The 18,889-nt window shown below is 42.1% G+C and overlaps 1 protein-coding gene across 2 annotated transcripts in view; it reads right to left on the bottom strand.

Annotated features, from left to right (window-relative positions):
* SMPX (small muscle protein X-linked) overlaps window positions 1–18,889 on the bottom strand; it is a 55,013-nt gene that overhangs the window by 15,640 nt on the left and 20,484 nt on the right. For both annotated transcript variants that reach the window (XM_058713087.1, XM_058713088.1), the window contains exon 4: window positions 16,657–16,801. In XM_058713087.1, coding sequence (XP_058569070.1) covers window positions 16,667–16,801 — 135 coding nt within the window. In that variant the 3' untranslated portion in view covers window positions 16,657–16,666. The remainder of the gene's footprint in view (window positions 1–16,656; window positions 16,802–18,889) is intronic.

The raw sequence follows: 18,889 nt of genomic DNA on the forward strand, positions 1-18,889 counted from the left end.
ATATATATATGTGTGTGTGTATATATATATATATATATTTTTTTTTTTTTTTTTTTACAATTGCTATAAGCCAAGCCCAGCTCTTATATTTTATGTGTCAATAAATAGGTGTTACTGGTCGGAATCATGAAAAAAATGGCATTTATGTCAAAAACCAGTTCCTTAGCCACAGGGTAGGAACATATTGCTTTGGGCATTTCTGAAATGGTGGATAGCCAGACATTAGAGATCTGGCATCCTGAGAACTCATGGATTCAACTTTGCAGGAGCAGGCCAACATAGTTGACTGATCTTGAACCAAAGCTTACAGTGCAACACTTCAGCACTCAGCAGTTAGTACTTTGCATATCATACTAAAAATATAACCCACTTATATTATGTTTATACCCAAAGGTAGAACTAGTTAAAAGAAACTCCAATGGAATGGGACTTACTTGGACTCTCAATGAGTCACTCCAAAGGGTGCGACTGGAATTATTTGGAGGGGACAACAGCCCTGACAGTTTTTAGAGTGAGGTGGATTGGGATAGAGATAAAAAGTTGCTGAGTTCGTTGTTAAACCCAAGTCACTCTCCAGGGTAGGGGACATATCTGGAAAACAGGGAGTATAGAGAGGACCTACTGGACTTGGTTGGACTAAGTGACACGGATGGTCCCCTACCTATTAGAGTATGACTTTACGTATTGCTAGCTAAATACATCACAACACTGACAAGGCACAGCATACTCACTAGTGGGGACCAGAGAGTCTTCAGCCCCTACTAAGCTCAATATGGCTATTGTTCTGGACTCCTCTGGCATTCTGGATAACAATATCTCTTCCCCATGTGCTATCCCAAACAGAGGCTGTGGCTCACTATTGGACCACCCTATGAATAAGTGTATATCTATGCTACATGGCTTTTCAAGAATGCTTAGCTATTTCCCACATTTAGGGACTTTCATACCAGCAACGTTGACATTCAACCAAAGGAACACTTTTCTAAGCAAGAAACATTTCAGTTTGGTTTGTCCTGGGAGGAATGATAAACATTCTCTAACTCAGTCCTTCTGACCCAAACTGCGTGTTATACTCATCTTAGGATCTTGTGAAACATACCCCTCCCTCAAAGAATTATTTGGTCAGAGGTGGGTCTCAGGTAAGTCCTGGTGATCCGAGTGTGCAGTCTGCACCTACAACCACAGGTCTAGCTGTATCCAGCAATTCACTGCTGCCTGACTCCAAGACTATGATAACTAGAATAAAAACAAAGTGATTCCCACCGAAAGCTCAAGGCCGGACAACTCCGTTGTTCAGAAACTGGCTTCAGTTCTTATGCCACAATATTTGGGAAAAGCTATGCAACTGCCAATCAATCAGCCAAGTAGCTGTGATCCCGGTCCTGTCTTGTATTAGACTTGAAAAATGTTCAAATTTAGAACCTCTTTTGTGTTTTCCTTCCAGTTCCTAGATATCCATAACAGTATGCTTGAATAAAGAGTATCAAATCCGGCTTTTTTGTCTCTGCATATATTTGAAACATGGCAAGGCCTTCCTGAGAAATATTTCTACAGAGATTAGAAAAATGATTTTTCTTCTTTCTTCCAAATCATTGCATCCAGGGATCTCTTTGTGTATTTCTTACAACTGCGTGTGAATCTAGAATGATTTCAAAATAAAAAGTTTAAAAAGAAAACCAGGTGGTAAAGTGTATTTGGCCTATGGGCCCTAGTTTGCCAACCCTTGGATTGTAACAGTGTCAGAACTTAATAAACAATTACATAAATTAATGTTGAATCAGTAAGGTTAAGTGACTAGCAGGTAAGTTGATGCCACTGGCAGAATTCCTCATCTGTTATATTAGGAATGTCCTTCTTAAGTTACACAGCACATTTCACCTCTATGGAGCTTACCCTATCTGCCACATGGAGAGTTAGCATGGGGTAATGGGTTGAGATTCAGACATCCTGGGGTGCCTGGGTGGCTCAGTTGGTTAAGCCTCCAACTTCGGCTAAGGTCATGATCTCACTGTTTGTGGGTTCAAGCCCCATGTCGGGCTCTGTGCTGACAGCTCAGAGCCTGGAGCCTGCTTCGGAATCTGTGTCTCCCTCTCTCTCTCTACTACTCCCCTGCTTGCACTCTCTCTCTCAAAAGTAAATTTAAAAAAAAAATTAAAAAAAAAGTCAGACGACCTGGATTTGAATCCTGTATGCCCCATTGTGTAGTTGTGCCACCTTGGGGGAAGTCACATAACCTGTCTGTGCCTCAGGTTTGTCACCTGTAAAATGGAGCTCTTATGTGTACTAACTCATACTAGAATCACAAGGTAAAATACTTGGCACAGTGCCTGACCCTTGGAAGCACTTTTCTAAGCATGAATGATTGTTGCTTCATTGATTCTTTGTGTATCTGAATTTCGGCAAGGACGTTTGACCAAATTGCTCACTATACGTTTGGATACTAGCTGTAAAACTGTGGACCAGATGATAGGTTAGTTAGGGGATTTTGAATGTCCAGACCTAAACAATCTAGATTGATGCCTCTGTGTCAGTGGTTCACAAAGTATGGTCCCCAAACCAGCAGCAGCAGCCCTTGGAAACTTGTCAGAAATGCAGATTCTCAGGAAGCCCTCCACCTGATGCCGATATGCGAGAAAGTTTGAGAACCACTGCTATAGGCCAATCTCAAAGGTTTCTATTGCCACAGTCCACAGGATGCTGTCCTTGGTGCTGCCTCATCCCCACTCTCCTCAGGATCTCAGTTAAAGATAGGGACAGGCTTGCCTCTGCCGTTGGCACATCAGACATGCGAAACCAGCCTGGAGGAATAGCTGCACTCTGGCTGCTAGAATATGGACCTGAAATGACATCATTCGGCTGGCAGTGCCAGCCAAAATTCACAAAGTTGTTTTGATTTTTAATAGAGATAGCTTTATTTTTACTTGACACAAGTTTCTAACTCAAGTTTCTTGGCATTTTAACTCCTTCATGTTCAATGAAGTTGCCAGTGGATGTGGGTATCCAGGCACTGTGTTTCTTGTTAGCACTGTGGCCAGGGCTGCAAGACCGTAGCAGGCTGACCCTGGGTACAGGAGCAAAGTCCCACCTGCCACCTCTTGACATGTCATAATTTGATCACCTCATTAGAAAGGGTGCCGCCCAGGAGGGAAAAGTGAGTCTGACGTCAGTTGTGAAAGAATGGTAGTGAGATGGTGAGGAGGTTCAGGGGTCATACTATAATGCAGTTGCGTTTCCCATCTGTGCTGGTCTCCAAACACTGCCTCAGCTATTTTGTCTTATCTGGGCCATGATCTCTTCTACCCCTGTACAGGGAGTTCCTGCCAGCCAGGGGCTCTGAAACCAGCTGGGTTGGTGGTATGGCCTGTTCCTGGCAATGGAAGCAGGTCTATAATTGGCCCATAATTGAATTGGATTTGGCTCAGAATGACTCCCAGGCTTTCTCCCCTGACAGATAACCAGCAGTAAACTTCATCTGTGATTCTACAGGGAATCCAGTATGCCGTTTCTTGGCTGTTGGTGACAATGAAGAGGTTTCCAGGAGAGTTTACCTTCAGGGTGATGATTTGGGGGTTTCTTAAAGGGAGGTCTTTCCCTGGGGCATTTGTTTGCCACCCAGTCTTCCTGAAATGAAGACATTTCAACCCAATTTTCAAATCTGGGATCATGTGTGTGTGTGTGTGTGTGTGTGTGTGTGTGTGTGTGCTGTATGTTTATATGTGTATAAAGGATACAATTTGGGGTGCCTGGCTGGCTCAGTCAGTAGACCATGTGACTCTTGATTTCAGGGTCATGAGTTCAAGTCCCACACTGGACATGCAGCCTACTTAAAATAAATAAAATAAAGGATTAAAATACGATTTTCTAAAATTAGGCAGCAAGAAAACAGTAAATAGAGATGAAAGTTGAGATAGTACATTTCCTTTGACATATAGCTATAGATAGAAGTGGGTAGATTAATCCTGGCTTTCTTTTTGTGTCAGTGAGAAAAATCCTCCTGTTCAGTTGTGGCCCATGCATGGGTCTTTGATGCCTGCTACAGACTATGTCATGATCCTACTTTTCTAATTAAAAGAGGTCACACCCATTTTCTACAGATGCACTTATCTAGGCTTAACTTAATAATTAGTCTTAAAATGAACTTTCTCTGGAAGGAGATGATGATATATCCCACAATCCTCTATGCTGTATGAAGTTGGAAGTCACATAAGAATGAACTGCAAATTTGGGGCACCTGGGTGGCTCAGTCGCTAAGTGTCTGACTGTTGATTTTGCTTTAGGTCATGACCTCACAGTTCATGAGTTCGAGCCCCACATCAGGCTCTGTGCTGAGAATGTGGAGACTGCTTGGGATTCTCTCTCTCCGCCCTGACCCTGCGCATGCTCTTGCTCTCACTGTCTCTCTATTTCTATCTCTCATAATAAATAAATAAACTAAAAAAAAATGAACTGCAAATTCAATGCCCTGCCTGTCTTATGGAACTGTTGTGAGCCTCAAAAGACAACACAGAAGTAATTTGGAATTCTTAAAATCAGGTGCAAGGGCTTGTTAATATTATTGCTACTATCAGCCTCTCGTTAAAAGATGTGAGTTAGTTTTTGTCTTAAAACTCCAAATAAGCCTCTGTTTCCTCATTGCCTGGCTCATGATACCCCCTTAAGCGGCCACTCACAGTGTCTAAGCTGCCATGTTGTTTGACGCCTGTGTGTATTAATGACTGCCTACCCATTTCACTCTTATTGCAAAGTAGACATTACTTAATGATCAAGTTAAGTAACATCAGAAAGAGGGAGAGAACACTCCTGGAGAGTAATAATAGGTGTAAGTTGGATATGAATGGGGCATGAGCCAGGACAGAATGTCATAGAGAAGACACCTCTGGGTATTCAGATTGACAAGGATCTTGTTTTAGTTTCTAGACCAGACTCCAATAGTACATAGTCTGTGCACAGAAGATTACTAAAAAGATGATATGCCTCTTTTTGCCATCAAGCCCCTTCTAAACGCTCAGTAAAATGGTGTCTCAAATGCATTGTTTCGCTTTTCCTTGATAGTAGTGTGGCAGCTTGACCTTCTAAATATTTCGTAAACGATTGCCTTCAGAGAAAAGTCTGAAATTACAAACCGGATGTATCTGCTACTTAAAAATGGTCAGGGGTGGAAATCCCTTGAAGTCTCCATAACAAAATGAAAGTGCTCAAATGAAATGTTTGTAATGTTGCTGTCGAGACAAGGGCTCTGGATACTGGAGCAGCTGCCAGTTTTGAAAAATGGGACCGCAGTGCCTCCTCCAGGAGAACGAGCATACTTACACCTTAGAAATCAGCTCACGAACTGGCTCAAGCTCAAATGATGTAAGGTGGGTGGCAACTGAGAAAGAGATCCTTTCAGATGCTTACAAGTGCTGCAGTGAGCTCATCTTAGTCACAGACAGTTAATGGGGTTTCATTTTCAGTGATATTTTTCATATTCCCCAGGCAAAAGATGCAGAGCTATTCTTTAGAGATTATTTCATTTAAAAACCAACCAACTGACCCCCGCCTTTGGTAGAAAGGGTCAGAGGATGGAGGGCATAAGCAAGACATGGAGACCACAAAGGGAATGAACACTTTCTGGATGCTGTTTCATGCCAGGTCACCATCTGAGTCAATTCAGTGTCTTTATGGTTCCCTCTCAAGATAGGTATTACCACTCCTATTTATAGATGTGGCTCACAGTGACCAGGAACTTGCCCAAAGTAACAGAATTACTACGCGATATGGCTGGAAGCGGAGCGCAGATGTACCTACTCTAGCACAGCCAGTGCCTTCAATTAAGTTCTTTCTGATGCTAACATGCTATCATCAGTAATAATAGCTACCACTATGCTGAGGACTGTATACACACTGTGGAGTTCAGTGTTCCTCAGCCTCGGCATTAATGACATTTCCTGTGGGGAGCTGTCCTATGCACTGTGACAAATTCAGTGGCATCACTGGCCTCTACCCACTAGATGCCAACAGTATCTACCCTGAGGGGTGACAACCAAAAATTTCTCCAAACATTGCTAAATATCCCGTAGGGTAGGGAGCAAAATCGCCCCTCTGAGCTAGGTATTTTTGTCATTTTTCAGAAAAAGAAACAGAGCAATTATGCCAAATCACAGACCAAGGGAATTGCAAAGCCAGGGCATGAACCTACACCTGAATCACCTCTAAAGTGTACGCCCTTCCACCTTCTTTCAGTAGAATATCTGTTTTCCAGCATCCTGTCTAGAATCTTCGTCACCTATATTCAAAGGCTGTGTCTTGTCTCGTCCTTCCTGCTGTAGCCATTATGTGCTAATGTCGCCTCTCACATCCTAACCTGACTGGACTGGGAGTGCCTGGAGGGGTACGTTCCTGTATCACCTGCCTCTAACATAGTGCCCAGCATGTAGTAGGTGTGCAGATGTTCACTAACTCACTGAGTAAATTATTACAGTGCTTTAATCCTTCGCATTCAAATCCAGTTGATGCTATTACCTTGCATTATGAAGAAAAAGGTTCATTCAGCTGAATCAAATTCCAAGTAGCTCATGTACAAAATGATTAGAAGATGAAAAATAATGGAGTCTGAATAAATGGATGTGTGAACACTCAGAATTTAATAAACCTGTTTGGTAAGTTCACAGGAATTAATCACTGCATCTGAACCTCAAAGGCAGTCGTGATACCTGTCATCTGTGTCCAAAATTGAGGGTGAAGCAAGAGCTAGGCAGTGCAACATGTGTATTACTTGTTAAGGATTAGGCCGTGCCTCCTACATGTCAGGGCAGGTCTTCTGGGATGGCAGGAAGTGCCACTGTCCTTTCTGCAGAAGGCATCCAATGACTTTTGAGCAAGAGGACATGCTTGCTTTCTGCTATTTTTCCAGCAGTCGAGATGAATTATTCTGAGCACCCTTTCTGCCACCTGCCTGGACAAAAGCAACTCCAATCTGTCGACTGCTTAATAGAAATCTCCCTCAGTGAGAAGCCAGTTGACCGACCCTGCCTGGGATTAAAGCAGCGACAACCTCGCCATCTGCATAAAGCCCTAAACCAGAGAGTGTGGAGTGATCCACAGGGAGCGGTGGCAAGGGACTATGAGTTCAATGTGCAAGTCTTGATTCACTCCTCATGATTCCTTCTCCTTCTCAAATGCCACAATGTGTGGAGGGGTTTAAAATGAGCAGTGTTGTCACAATGCAGCCAAGCCCAATTAGACAGCCTGGAATTCACTTCCCCAGTTTTCTGTGTGGGCTGCACACAGCATGAGAGGGAACGAGAGAAAAGACTTCACGGGTAGGAGCCGGCTGCCTCATGATGACACGGAGATGCCTGCCAAGCCCTCTCTCATCTCCGTGGCAAAGGCGTCCTCTGCAGAGGCCTCATGCTCCTTCTTCTGGTGCAGCTTTGTCAGCACTGAGCCCTGTCCACATTGTCCCCAGCCGCTATCAACTGCTCGTCCACCCCCTTCTTTCCTTCCTTCCCTTCTCTTCCTTTGCCTTTCTTTCAGTCCTTTTCTCTGTTATGCTCTCTCTGATATTTACCCTTCCTCTTTTTCAAGACCTTTAAAAAAAGCCAATTATTTATGCTTCATGCATTGTTCTCCCCATTCAACTGAACCCATCTAGACACTGATTCGTGTTGGAGTCTACAACACTGATATCCTCAGCACCAGGCACATGCTTGATGCTTAATGAATGCACACATGAAGGAAGTAAGGAATTAGGAAACGAAAGGATGAATGAACAAACCAACATGTCACAATTATAGTGTCACCTCTTTGTGAAGGTGACAGTTTCTGCAGTCTCTTTAGCCTTTGCTTGTTTTACTCCAAACTAACACAAGGAAAGATTTGCAAAGCCCGGATGATAGGACTGAGAACATTTTAAAACAATGCAGTGGGTGATAGTGATTAGAAGGAGTGGCTGTGAGTATGGCAGATAACAGTTTACATCTCACCTCTGTGACTTACAACCAGGGTGACCCTGGTCAAATTTGTAAAGTCTCTTAGCCTTCTTTCCCCCATAAGGGAACGGGCATGATAGTATATACCCCATGTAGTCAGCACGAGGAGTGAATGAAATATGTGAAGCATAAGACATGCCATTGGGCATCTCCTGAACACATACTAAATGGTAGTGCTAACAAGGACAATACAAATGATGACATTGATGTTGGTGCTGACGATTGCAAATGCTTAACATTAATATTTTAAAAGACTTGATGAACTGCTAAGATAACCTACTGCTTTCTGATACATTTAAGATAAAAACCTACAAAAAGTAGTTGTGTTTAAGGCCCAATATTACAACTCAGGAATATTCCATATATACCATATATCATAAATATATTTAGTGTAGCAGCTGACAAAATAATCCTACTTAAGAGGGTTTTATCCCTAAGTCCCTGATTAATGTAAAGAGATTATAAATATTAGGCAATTAATTATTTTTATTAATGTTTTAATTTCTTTAAAATACAATGCACTGATTGTTCGAAAGGTAAGTTTGCAAAAAGTTGGTCCTGGCATCAACCTTTAAACTAGGTAAATCAGGGTTACTTACTCTCAGCATTCCTAACATTTGGGACTAGATAATTCTTTGTTTTGTAGGGGGAGGGCTGTCCTTGACCTTATGAGACATTTCCTAGCATCCCTGGGGTCTTCCCACTAGATGACAGTACCAGCCATACCTCCCTCCAGTTGTGGCAACTCAAGCTGTCTGCAGACCCTGCTGCCCTGCACCAGTCCCCAAACTACTGAGACAGGGTAATGAGTTCCATTGTGTTGCAAAGAGGGCAAGTGGTGTCAGTTGTAACTGTCCTTTATCCCATGGAAATCTACATGCCAGTGTCCAGGGTTCTACAGATCTGGGTCCTGAGTCACCTCCATCTTCTACCAAGCTGACTGGAGCATTTGTGCTTCTCTGGTCTCAGGTCTAGTCCCTGAACACTATCGCCAGTTCCAACTCCTTCCCACCAGCTCACCTGCTCAGCCCTCCAGATCTCTGTTTTAATAGAAACCATCCAGGGGCGCCTGGGTGGCTCAGTTGGCTAAGTGTCCGACTTCAGCTCAGGTCACGATCTTGCAGTTCGTGGGTTTGAGCCCCGTGTCGGGCTCTGTGCTGACAGCTCAGAGCCTAGAGCCTGTTTCAGATTCTGTGTCTCCCTCTCTCTCTGACCCTCCCCCGTTCATGCTCTATCTCTCTCTGTCTCAAAAATAAATAAACGTTTAAAAAATTTTTTTATATAAAAAAAAATAGAAACCGTCCAGATAGCTTCTGTGTGTTTGCTGTGGAGAGGCTCTTAAAGCAACTGCCACAATCAGCTCAAAGGCTCCTTACTTTCACCCTCAAGAGCACTTTACACCCACACAAGTTGTACCAGGGCCTAGAACAATAGCTCTGCTGGTCAGAAAAACAAATGAATAAAACCTTGAGGCAGTTCAGAACCATGGCAAAACTCATCTTTATCCTAACCAAGTGGAGAGAAAAAAAAGAGCATCACAAATCAAAAGAAACATGACTTCACTGGGGAGTGAAAAATCTCAGGATAAAGCCATTTTCTTAAAAAAAAAAAAAAAGTGATAGAGCTTCTGTAACTGAGTTGAAGTGGGGAACATTTTAAAATTGAAGACAAAAATTTCTGGCAAACAACAGAAAAGATATTTGGATAAGTCTTTTTTCTTTTTTTAAATTTAGTTATCTGGAAAACAATAAACCAATCCTTTGTCTTCTGGAAAAGGGAAAAGGTTATGAATCATGATAAGCCAAACAGCGTGAGAAATAAATCATCTTAATTCTGAAGGCCACAAAGCAACATAAAGAATACTCTTCCAAGAAAATGTAGAGTGGAAAAAGTAAAAGGAGAACCAGTTGTATTGTATTGTATCCAATATGTAAACTCAGCGGAAAAGACTGGAAGGGTAGCTATCCAAATGAGTCTTATGGTAAAATGGTGATCTTATGAGTGATTATTTTTTATTTCCCACCTTCTATTTTGTTGTTATGGTATCTATACAAATTGATTTTTAACACTTACAATTATATCTTACCATTTGAAAGGAAGGATATTTCCATTTACATATCAGTTTAATCATCTGCCATGATTGATATCAATTAAGTTTAAGAGAATAAAGAGCATATTTCCCAAATATGGAACTGCTAATATTGATTTGATTGGTTGCTAAGTGATTTAAGATCTTCTTTAATGTGTTTACAACTATAAATTTCCCTCTAAGCACTGCTTTTCCTGCATCCCACAAGTTTGGTTTATTGTATTTTTTGTTTGTTTTTCTCCAAGTATTTTCTAATTTCCCTTGTGATTTCTTCTTTGACTCATTGGTTATTCAGGAGTGCTTATTTAAGTTCCACACATATGAATTTCCCAAACTTCTTCTGTTACCAATTTCTAATTTCATCCCATTTCTAATTTCAACATATTTGACATGATTTCAATCCTTTTAAACTTATTGAGACTTGCTTTATGGCCTAACTTGTGGCCAGTCCTAGACAATGTGCCATGTGCACTGGAGAAGAATGTATTTTTCTGTTGTTGGGTGGAGTGTTCTATAGATGTCAATTAGATCTAGTTGGTTATAGTATCATTCAAGTCTTCTATTTCTGCTGTTTGGAGGTAGGGCCTTTTAGAGGTGAGTAGGTCATGAGGGCAGTGGAGCCCTCTTGAATGAGATTAGTGCCTTTATAAAAGAGACCCCAGGGGCGCCTGGATGGCGCAGTCGGTTAAGCGTCCGACTTCAGCCAGGTCACGATCTCGCGGTCCGTGAGTTCGAGCCCCGCGTCAGGCTCTGGGCTGATGGCTCGGAGCCTGGAGGCTGTTTCCGATTCTGTGTCTCCCTCTCTCTCTGCCCCTCCCCCGTTCATGCTCTGTCTCTCTCTGTCCCAAAAATAAATAAAAAACGTTGAAAAAAAAATTTTTTAAAAATAAATAAATAAATAGATAAAAATAAAAGAGACCCCAGAGAGCTCCCTGATCCCTTCCACTATGCAAGGATACAGTGAGAAAATAGCCATCTATAAACCAGGAAGCAGGGTCTCACCCGACAATGAATCTGTCGGCATCTCAATCTTAGACTTCCCCACCTCCAGAGCTCTGAAAAATAAATCCCTGTTTATGAGCCCCCCCCCCCAAGTCTATGGTATTCTGTTACAGCAGCCCCAGAAGACTAAAACAATTTCCTTGTTATTTTTCTGTCTCTTTCTTCCATCCATTGTTGAAAATAGGGTCTTGGTCTCCTTTTATTATTGTTGAATTATCCATTTCTCCCTTCAATTTTGTCAGTTTTTGTGCCATGTATTTTGGGGGTCTAGTGCTAAATGTACTCTTCATCAAATGTCTACGTACGTCAATTTGCCCTCCTGCCAGCAGTCTCAAAATTAACCCTTGAATCAGCATGATCAACGGTGATGCATAATACTTAACATTTAAGAGTAATGAACACCTTATGCTAGCAGAAATGGCATCTCATAAATATGTCTTATCTGGACCTAGATGGTCTTAGAAAAGTAAAACCGAATAACTCTTGATAATTAAATGATTTTCTTCTGGTTTTACAAGGTTTTCTCCCCTTTGAAGACTATGAACCAAAACTGATGTCTTCCTTCATTTTTCAGTTTCCCAGAGGAATAATGTTATAATCTGAATTAAAGTCAAATTTCTGAGCCCTTAAGTGATCGTGGTCAACACTGTTGCTTTCAGACCTTGGAAGGAAGGCTAGTCTTTTAAGTAGTAATCTCCCTGATAATAAAAGGATGTGGGAAGTTTACAAGAACGCATTTCTAGGGACCCGCAGACTTGCTATGGTCAGAGCACCTGTGACATTCTACAGACATGCCTTGTGTGTGCATGATCTATCAGGTGCCCCCTAGCCTTTGAGAAGCTATAAACAAGAAAACCAATACATCATTTTGGTAACTATTGCGACCACACAAACAGAAGATGCCAGGGGTGGGACAGAGTGCTGGAAGAAGGCACATCTCCTCTATCAGGCATCATAATAGTTCTTTTCACATACACAAAATCCAGAAGCAAGGCTGGTTGACTGATGTGGGGTATGGGATTGAGGCTAACTTGAGATCATGGTGGTATGTATGGCTACGTAGGCATTGCAGATCATTTGAACTCACTCTGACAGCCCTACCACAGTGTTTCTCAGAGTACGGTCCAGTGCCCACTGGTTGACCTCAGAAGTCTTCCTGATGCAAAAGCACAAGTGCTTTCCTCAGTCCTTAACAGCAAATGGGGATTTGGCCCTTAGATTTTCACTTATATGCATGTCCAAAAGATATTAAGTGGGTTATTAAGAATCACTAAAATGTTGCCTCTTTCTGAAACCCTGGTTTAGTACCTAATCATGAAGTCTGCTGCCACACAACATGTGGCCATGCTGCACTGTCCAACACAGAGAAGAATTCCTGCAGCTTCTTCAGAACGACAGTTTCTTTCTAGTGCTTCATCGGTCCCAGGACTTTCAATTGCTGCCCTTTGTGTTCATTAACATAATTGTAGACCCAAGGCTTTACCTTTATTAATCATTTTTATTTGATATTTATTTTGTTCCTCTCCAATTCTTTGTTATCACTGAGTTCTTTTATTGCTGGAAAAAGAGAAGAGATGGTATGGGCTGGTTGTGGGATCTTATTTTGCTCTGCTCCAGAAGTTTAAGAATATTGCCCTAGAGGAACTGTTTGTTTTCACTAGATTTATCTATTAATGGTGTTCTGGGCATTCCATATGTCCAGAGGCTAATTCTGAGCCTCTGTTAAACTATTCCATTTTCAGCACCTCCTTCAAATTGTTCCTGACCCAAAATCATCATGAGTTCTCCCTCTCATAAATCATAACATAACTGCCTACTTAGGGGGTCATAAACAGCTGTTGGATATCTTGAATCACTGAACTGTTGTCTAATTCTTTAATTGCTGCCTTTTACCTTTTAGAGTATTTTATTTTATCTTTCCACCAAGACTGAAGTATCCTGAGACCAGGGGACCAAGGTTGCTATCTATATATCTTAGCACAGAATGAAGAAAATGGCCATGGTACAGAGGTTCTTTACTGGGCATCTGTGGTCTGATCTGAGGATTGAGAGGGAGAAGAAATGGACACAGAGCGTTGGACACCAGCCCTAAGCCATCCTCCAGGTGGTGGCTTCTGACTATGGACATGGGGGATTCCTGATCAAGCAGCAAACAACAAGCATGGGAGTATTGGAGGGCTCTTGGTTTTCAGACATTGCCGCTGGTCCTGTCTCTTCCTCTGGCTCCTGGGCTTGCTTAAATTACCATCTGGCCACCTTAACTCACAGCCAGGAGAATCCTGAGAGGTACGTGACTGAACACCCTACCCTGCCCTATACCCCACGACTATACCAACCTGGATTGGGGTCCCATTTGGGACAGTACTGTGTCTCTTGGTCTTGACTCAGTACATACTGTCCCTGTGTTGCCTGGCTCTGGTTCCTGATTGGGTCCAGGCCCTAAGTCCTTTGCCAAAAGCCATTCCTGGTCCTCAACTGGCTAGTTACCGGCCTTTCTGGTTCCTATCCTGTAATGTTTTTAACCAATTTCTGTGAAAAATTCTAGCCATGGCATAGGACATGGAAAGAATCTGAAATCCTACTTAAAAGGAGGCATTGATCTCAGCTGGAAGGAGATGCCAGTCTATCTTACATGTCTAAAATATTGTAATAGTTATAACCTGGACTTTGAGCCTTGAGTCTCGTGGTGTTCACAGTGTTTGATGCTATGGACTTATTCACTCAAACTTCAAACAACAATCTGTTTGATCGAATCATTGAATTGGACATGGTGAGGATAGGTAACAAAATGGTGGCCCAAGAAGGAGGAAATCAATCCAACCAGTGAGGGGCTAAATGATGGCTGGTCCAGGATATTTACTCCTTATAAGTCCACTGAATCAATCAATATTTTAAAAAAATGCTCTCCCTCTGTGACCACAAACCATGACCATGGAAGTCTCAAAATCTGACGTATTTACAGGAGAAGAATTGATAAGTCAAAAGCAAACCAACTTAATACCTCTCCTACAAGAAATAAAGATCATTCCTTGGCAATGTCCTCATTTAGAATTCAGATCAATTATTCTGACAATGTAGGTTCTCACATTCCTGTAAGAATAAGGAAAAATAGGCCTCTCTGAGTGGTTTTGCATTATTAGAATTGCTTCGTGAGAGAATAATCATTAAAGTCTTCTCTAGGAAAAATGAAGTAACAAAAATTTGTCCTGGATGTTTGGGTAACTTCTTGATATTTGATTGAGTTGATATTGTTCCCTATTACAGTACCCACAGATGCAAGGCTGCAGAATCATTGCCAGATAATAGTACAAGATCGTCTCTGAGCTAATTTTATTTCATGTTATTTTTATTTCTAATTTTTTTAATATTTATTTATTTTTGAGAGAGAGAGAGCGCGCAAGTGGGGGAGGGTCAGAGAGAGAGGGAGACACAGAATCTGAAGCAGGCTCCAGGCCCTGAGCTGTCAGCACAGGGCCTGATGTGGGGCTCAAACTCATGAACCATGCGATCATGACCTGAGCCGAAGTTGGACACTCAACCGACTCAGCCACCCAGGCGCCCCTTCTCTGAGCTAATTTTAAAACAGCATTCTTTTGAATCTTCGAAACCAGGTTCTTCTGAAACTGTAACTGGGGTTAAATTTAGGTCTACATGGATTTCATAAAACCAAAACCCTTTAAAGTTTACATTAAAGATTCATGTATGTAACTGGCCTTGGTTGGATGATGATGATAAATATTACAAAACATTAGTTTCCCTTCCCCGGGCTTTCTTACAAGAAGGTCCTGCAGCTTTGTCCCAAGCATATTGGAGTATTTCATCTCCACCTGGCTATATAAGCAGGACTGAGTGTAATGATGTTCGCCATCAACTTGTGTCATTCTGTCATAAATAATGACAAGTGTGTGTAGCCACACTTTGGGTCAAATCTGCTCATGTAACTTTGTTCCCAACCAGGTTCCTGGGATTCATTCTAGAGTCATAGAGTCCACTGTATTTTATTTTTACTCCTTTGTTCTTTTATGTAAGCATGCTGAAAACACTAGATAGTGTTCTTTTATTTTAACTCAAAACAACTCCTCCTTCTCTGTACTATAAAGTAATCGTTTCCCCAGAACTAACTTGCAAATGTCATTGTAAGTCAGCATAAACATGACACAAGTAACATTGCCATTACACATGGGATTACCCCAGAGAACATTCTGTTCTCTGTTATGTCTACAGGAGAAGACACAGCAGGGCCTCAGTGCTGTGCCTGTACCTACATGGTCAGAGGACCTCACCCTGGCACCCACAGGGAGTATGCCATCCTTCATAAGGTGCAGTGGGAGGAAGAGGTGAGGCAGGAGAACAAGTAAGTGACAGCACTAACTTTGAAGTCACACCTCTTCTTTACGGTGCATGAAAGAGGGGGAAAATCAGTCTTTCTAGAAGCTCCATCTCAAGAATGAGGGCAGTAAGTGGGTATCAATAAGGCTCAACAGAAACAATGGATATGATGCTCTTCACACAGTAAATGGCACATGGTATGTGATTAATAAATGTTTCTAGTGCTCAGGACATGATAGCTGCTCAGTAAATATTGGTTGAATAAATGAGTGACTTGATAAACAAACAAATGAATGAATGGGCAGTCAGCCATAGAAAAATACCTGTTTTATCATACCTGAAACTAATACAACATGGTATATTAATTATACTTGAATTAGAAAAAAATAAAATAAAAATAAATTTCTCTGTAGAAGTAAAAAAAAATACCTGTTTTATGTTATCAATATAGATTCCTCTCTTCTAAACTTAAACTTCTGCTTAAGGAATGGAACAAACTGTGCACAGCAGGACTCAGTAATGTTAGACAAAGTAGATTTGCTCTCAGGCTTTCACAGGAGAGTTGGAAAGGAAGGCCAGGCCAGTTCCATACGCCCCCTGGTGGCAGAATTCGCAGGTGGGTCCGCATGTGTCGGGTCTGCAGATGGAGGGCAGGGCGGAGCCCTCACCAGAGGGTCATCATTGAGCAGATCCAGTTAAAATGAAAATAAGGTCACAGGCCCTGCCTGCACTGCCTCTTCGGGAGGATGGCAGGTACAGTTTTGCGCCTACCCTTCCCTCATGCACATTTTGAGTCATCACTGGGTCCTCTTGGTCCGCTTTGCACACATCTGGGTTACTGGTTTCAAGGCCTAAACTGGTCTCTGCCCCCTTCACACTTCCAGACCTCCTCAGCACCTTGCTCTTCTTATCCCCTCCTCAGGACTTGCTCGTTACGCTTTGTGGCATCTGGGTGGGGAAACTGAGGCATGGAATGAGGGAGGGCTACCTGGACTCCACAATCAAAAGCTCCTCAAGGCCTCCTCCCAAGCATCCCTCCTCCCCCAACCTTGTCCTCCCCCAGCTAAGAAAGGGGTTAGCAGGGAGACATCGTCAATGGCCACAAAGCTTTGCTTTCCCAGAAAACCTCTGCACAATAAAAACCACTCTAAACTGAAGGACCTGACGCTTAATCAATGCTTCTGGAATTCCAGACTCCTGTGGAAAACTTCCTTCATCCATTTTACAGTGGTCTTTTTAAGAGGAAGGAAATAATTTTTCACTCACCTTCTTTCAACTACTGCTCAGCTTTGGGGACATACTTCAGTTCACTTTTAATATTCTGGATCTCTGATAGGTTGACCGCAGGTCCTGGAAATTTCTTCACTCCTGGAATTGGCTTCTTCTCCTCATCCAAGGTGGGAGGAGCACCCTGAAGAGAAAAAAAGAGAAAGAGATCAGCTCACTGAAAAAGGCATTTGGTCTCTCTGTCAAAGGGTAATTCTAGCCGCATTCCTGTGCTGTTGAGACACCCTCAGAGTCCCAAGAAGATCTCCTGAAGTCTGTGGAGGAATATGGAATAAAGTTAGAAGAAGAAAACAAGTAACTTCCACATGACTTAGAAAACACAAGAGTACTGTTCAATGTCTGATAACTAACAAAAATTATGACTAGTTAGGATTTGTGTTTCCAAGAGAAGCACCTTACGAGATCAAATTTAATTTCGTATCTTAGGATCCTAATATGCCTGAACAGCAGAGATTTGTAGAACGTTTGTGCATGGCTCTAGCAATGACTTCGTCCAGGAGTTTAACATTTTTTTTGTTTGGGGTGCAGTAGCTGTCAGCCTTTGTTCCAACAACGTCTCCTGGAAGCATAAACAAACTGACACTGACATAAGCAAAACCTTCTCGAATGTGGGTGGGACAGTATGGGGCAAGAGGAGGCCCACTTCTCTCTTCCTGCTTTGGGAACTATTTTAAATTCCTTATTATTTGATGTTTTTATATTGTTGCAGCTTTAAGGCAGGACCACATTCTATACTTTTCTTTGTGGCTCCTCCAGAGCCTGGTATAGACGACATGCTTGCCGATTTTTGTTTAGTTCGTTAATCCCAAGAATGTACCATAATGACAAATATATGCCTCTGTGTACATACACCAAACATACATATTAACAGTGACTAAAACAATAAGATCAGTTGCTGTGTGTGGCTCCTAGAACTCCAAAGTCATTACTGCAGTAGAAATTGCTTGTTAGCTAGACGCCTATGCTAGACATGGGGAGCATATTCTCCAGCCCTGGAAGGAAGGTGTTGGAGGAACATTTGATCACTATGGCAGCCATGAGAGCATGCCTGTCGGATCAGCTTTCTGCCAGGAGGGTAATTCAATAACAGTCCCAGCTGCCTCACCCTGCAACCCGCCTGCTGCACCACGCTGAGGTCACACTTCCCACGGCTTCTCGTGGCCAATGACTGAGTGCCACAGGATCCTAAGGCCAGCCCATTCCTGGGAGACAAGACTCTTGAGGAGGAACTTCGGCTATAGAATTTTCCTTAGAACAGCAGTGAGATCTAAGAGGTTTCGCTCCAACTCTCTGTCCCACTCTTCTTCACCCACATCATGGTCTAACCACCTTCCCATTTTTCCTTACAAATGGTTTCCCTAGTAAATATTTTCCACATCTCAGCCCACCATTGTCTGCTCCTTGGAGGACCCACTGTTACATGGTCACAATGTGGGACTGGCAGGGCTTCATCTGCTCAGCCAACAACTGAATGAATGATACAGTTCTAGGGAAAAGGAGTAAAAAAATGCACATTTGCCTCTGGTTCAAGCCCTAAGCCCATACTTGTTGCCAACCTAATCAGGCAGCGATGTGACTTGGGTATTAAAGCTAATGCTGTTCTTTGCCCCCATCTGGCTCCTACATCTAGTTCTCAAATTGTCTAGAACCTAAAGGGAAAGGGAAGAGACTGTTTAAGATTCCCAACCTCAAACCAATTATTTTGTAGGCATATCCTTTATAGAATTGCCTATTTGAGGGGTAAGTACAAATATAAAACATTGTACATCTACTGTTCTTCTATGAAGGGCTGATGGTTTTTTTCCTATAGTCATTTTCTTTGAACCTTGGCACAGTACTGATGAAATAGCTAAGATGTAACCCACACAAAATGATAAAGTAATTCAGTGTAGACTGTGCCTGTTGTAAATATCTGGCAAATAGTGTTTCCTCAGGCTGATGTACACAGTCATAGAATCAGCTTCCTTTTGTCATGCGCACACATTCACCATTTATAAATGGCGATTTAGAAGCAATAATCAAAGCTATTAAACATCCACCTGGAGGACCATGTATTCCAAAATGTTCTTTCCTAGACTTTTGGAAAGAGATTTTAAACAAGGCTATAAAATGGGGTTTTTTAATATGTGCAGCAGTGAAATGAAAAATGTTTCCTCACTTATGAATGTTCTGATGGTGGTTAGGTGGGTAGATCTTAATAAAGAAGCATGAA

The sequence above is a fragment of the Neofelis nebulosa genome, chromosome X, assembly GCF_028018385.1.
Source record: "Neofelis nebulosa isolate mNeoNeb1 chromosome X, mNeoNeb1.pri, whole genome shotgun sequence".
In the NCBI taxonomy this organism is placed as follows: Eukaryota; Metazoa; Chordata; class Mammalia; order Carnivora; family Felidae; genus Neofelis; species Neofelis nebulosa.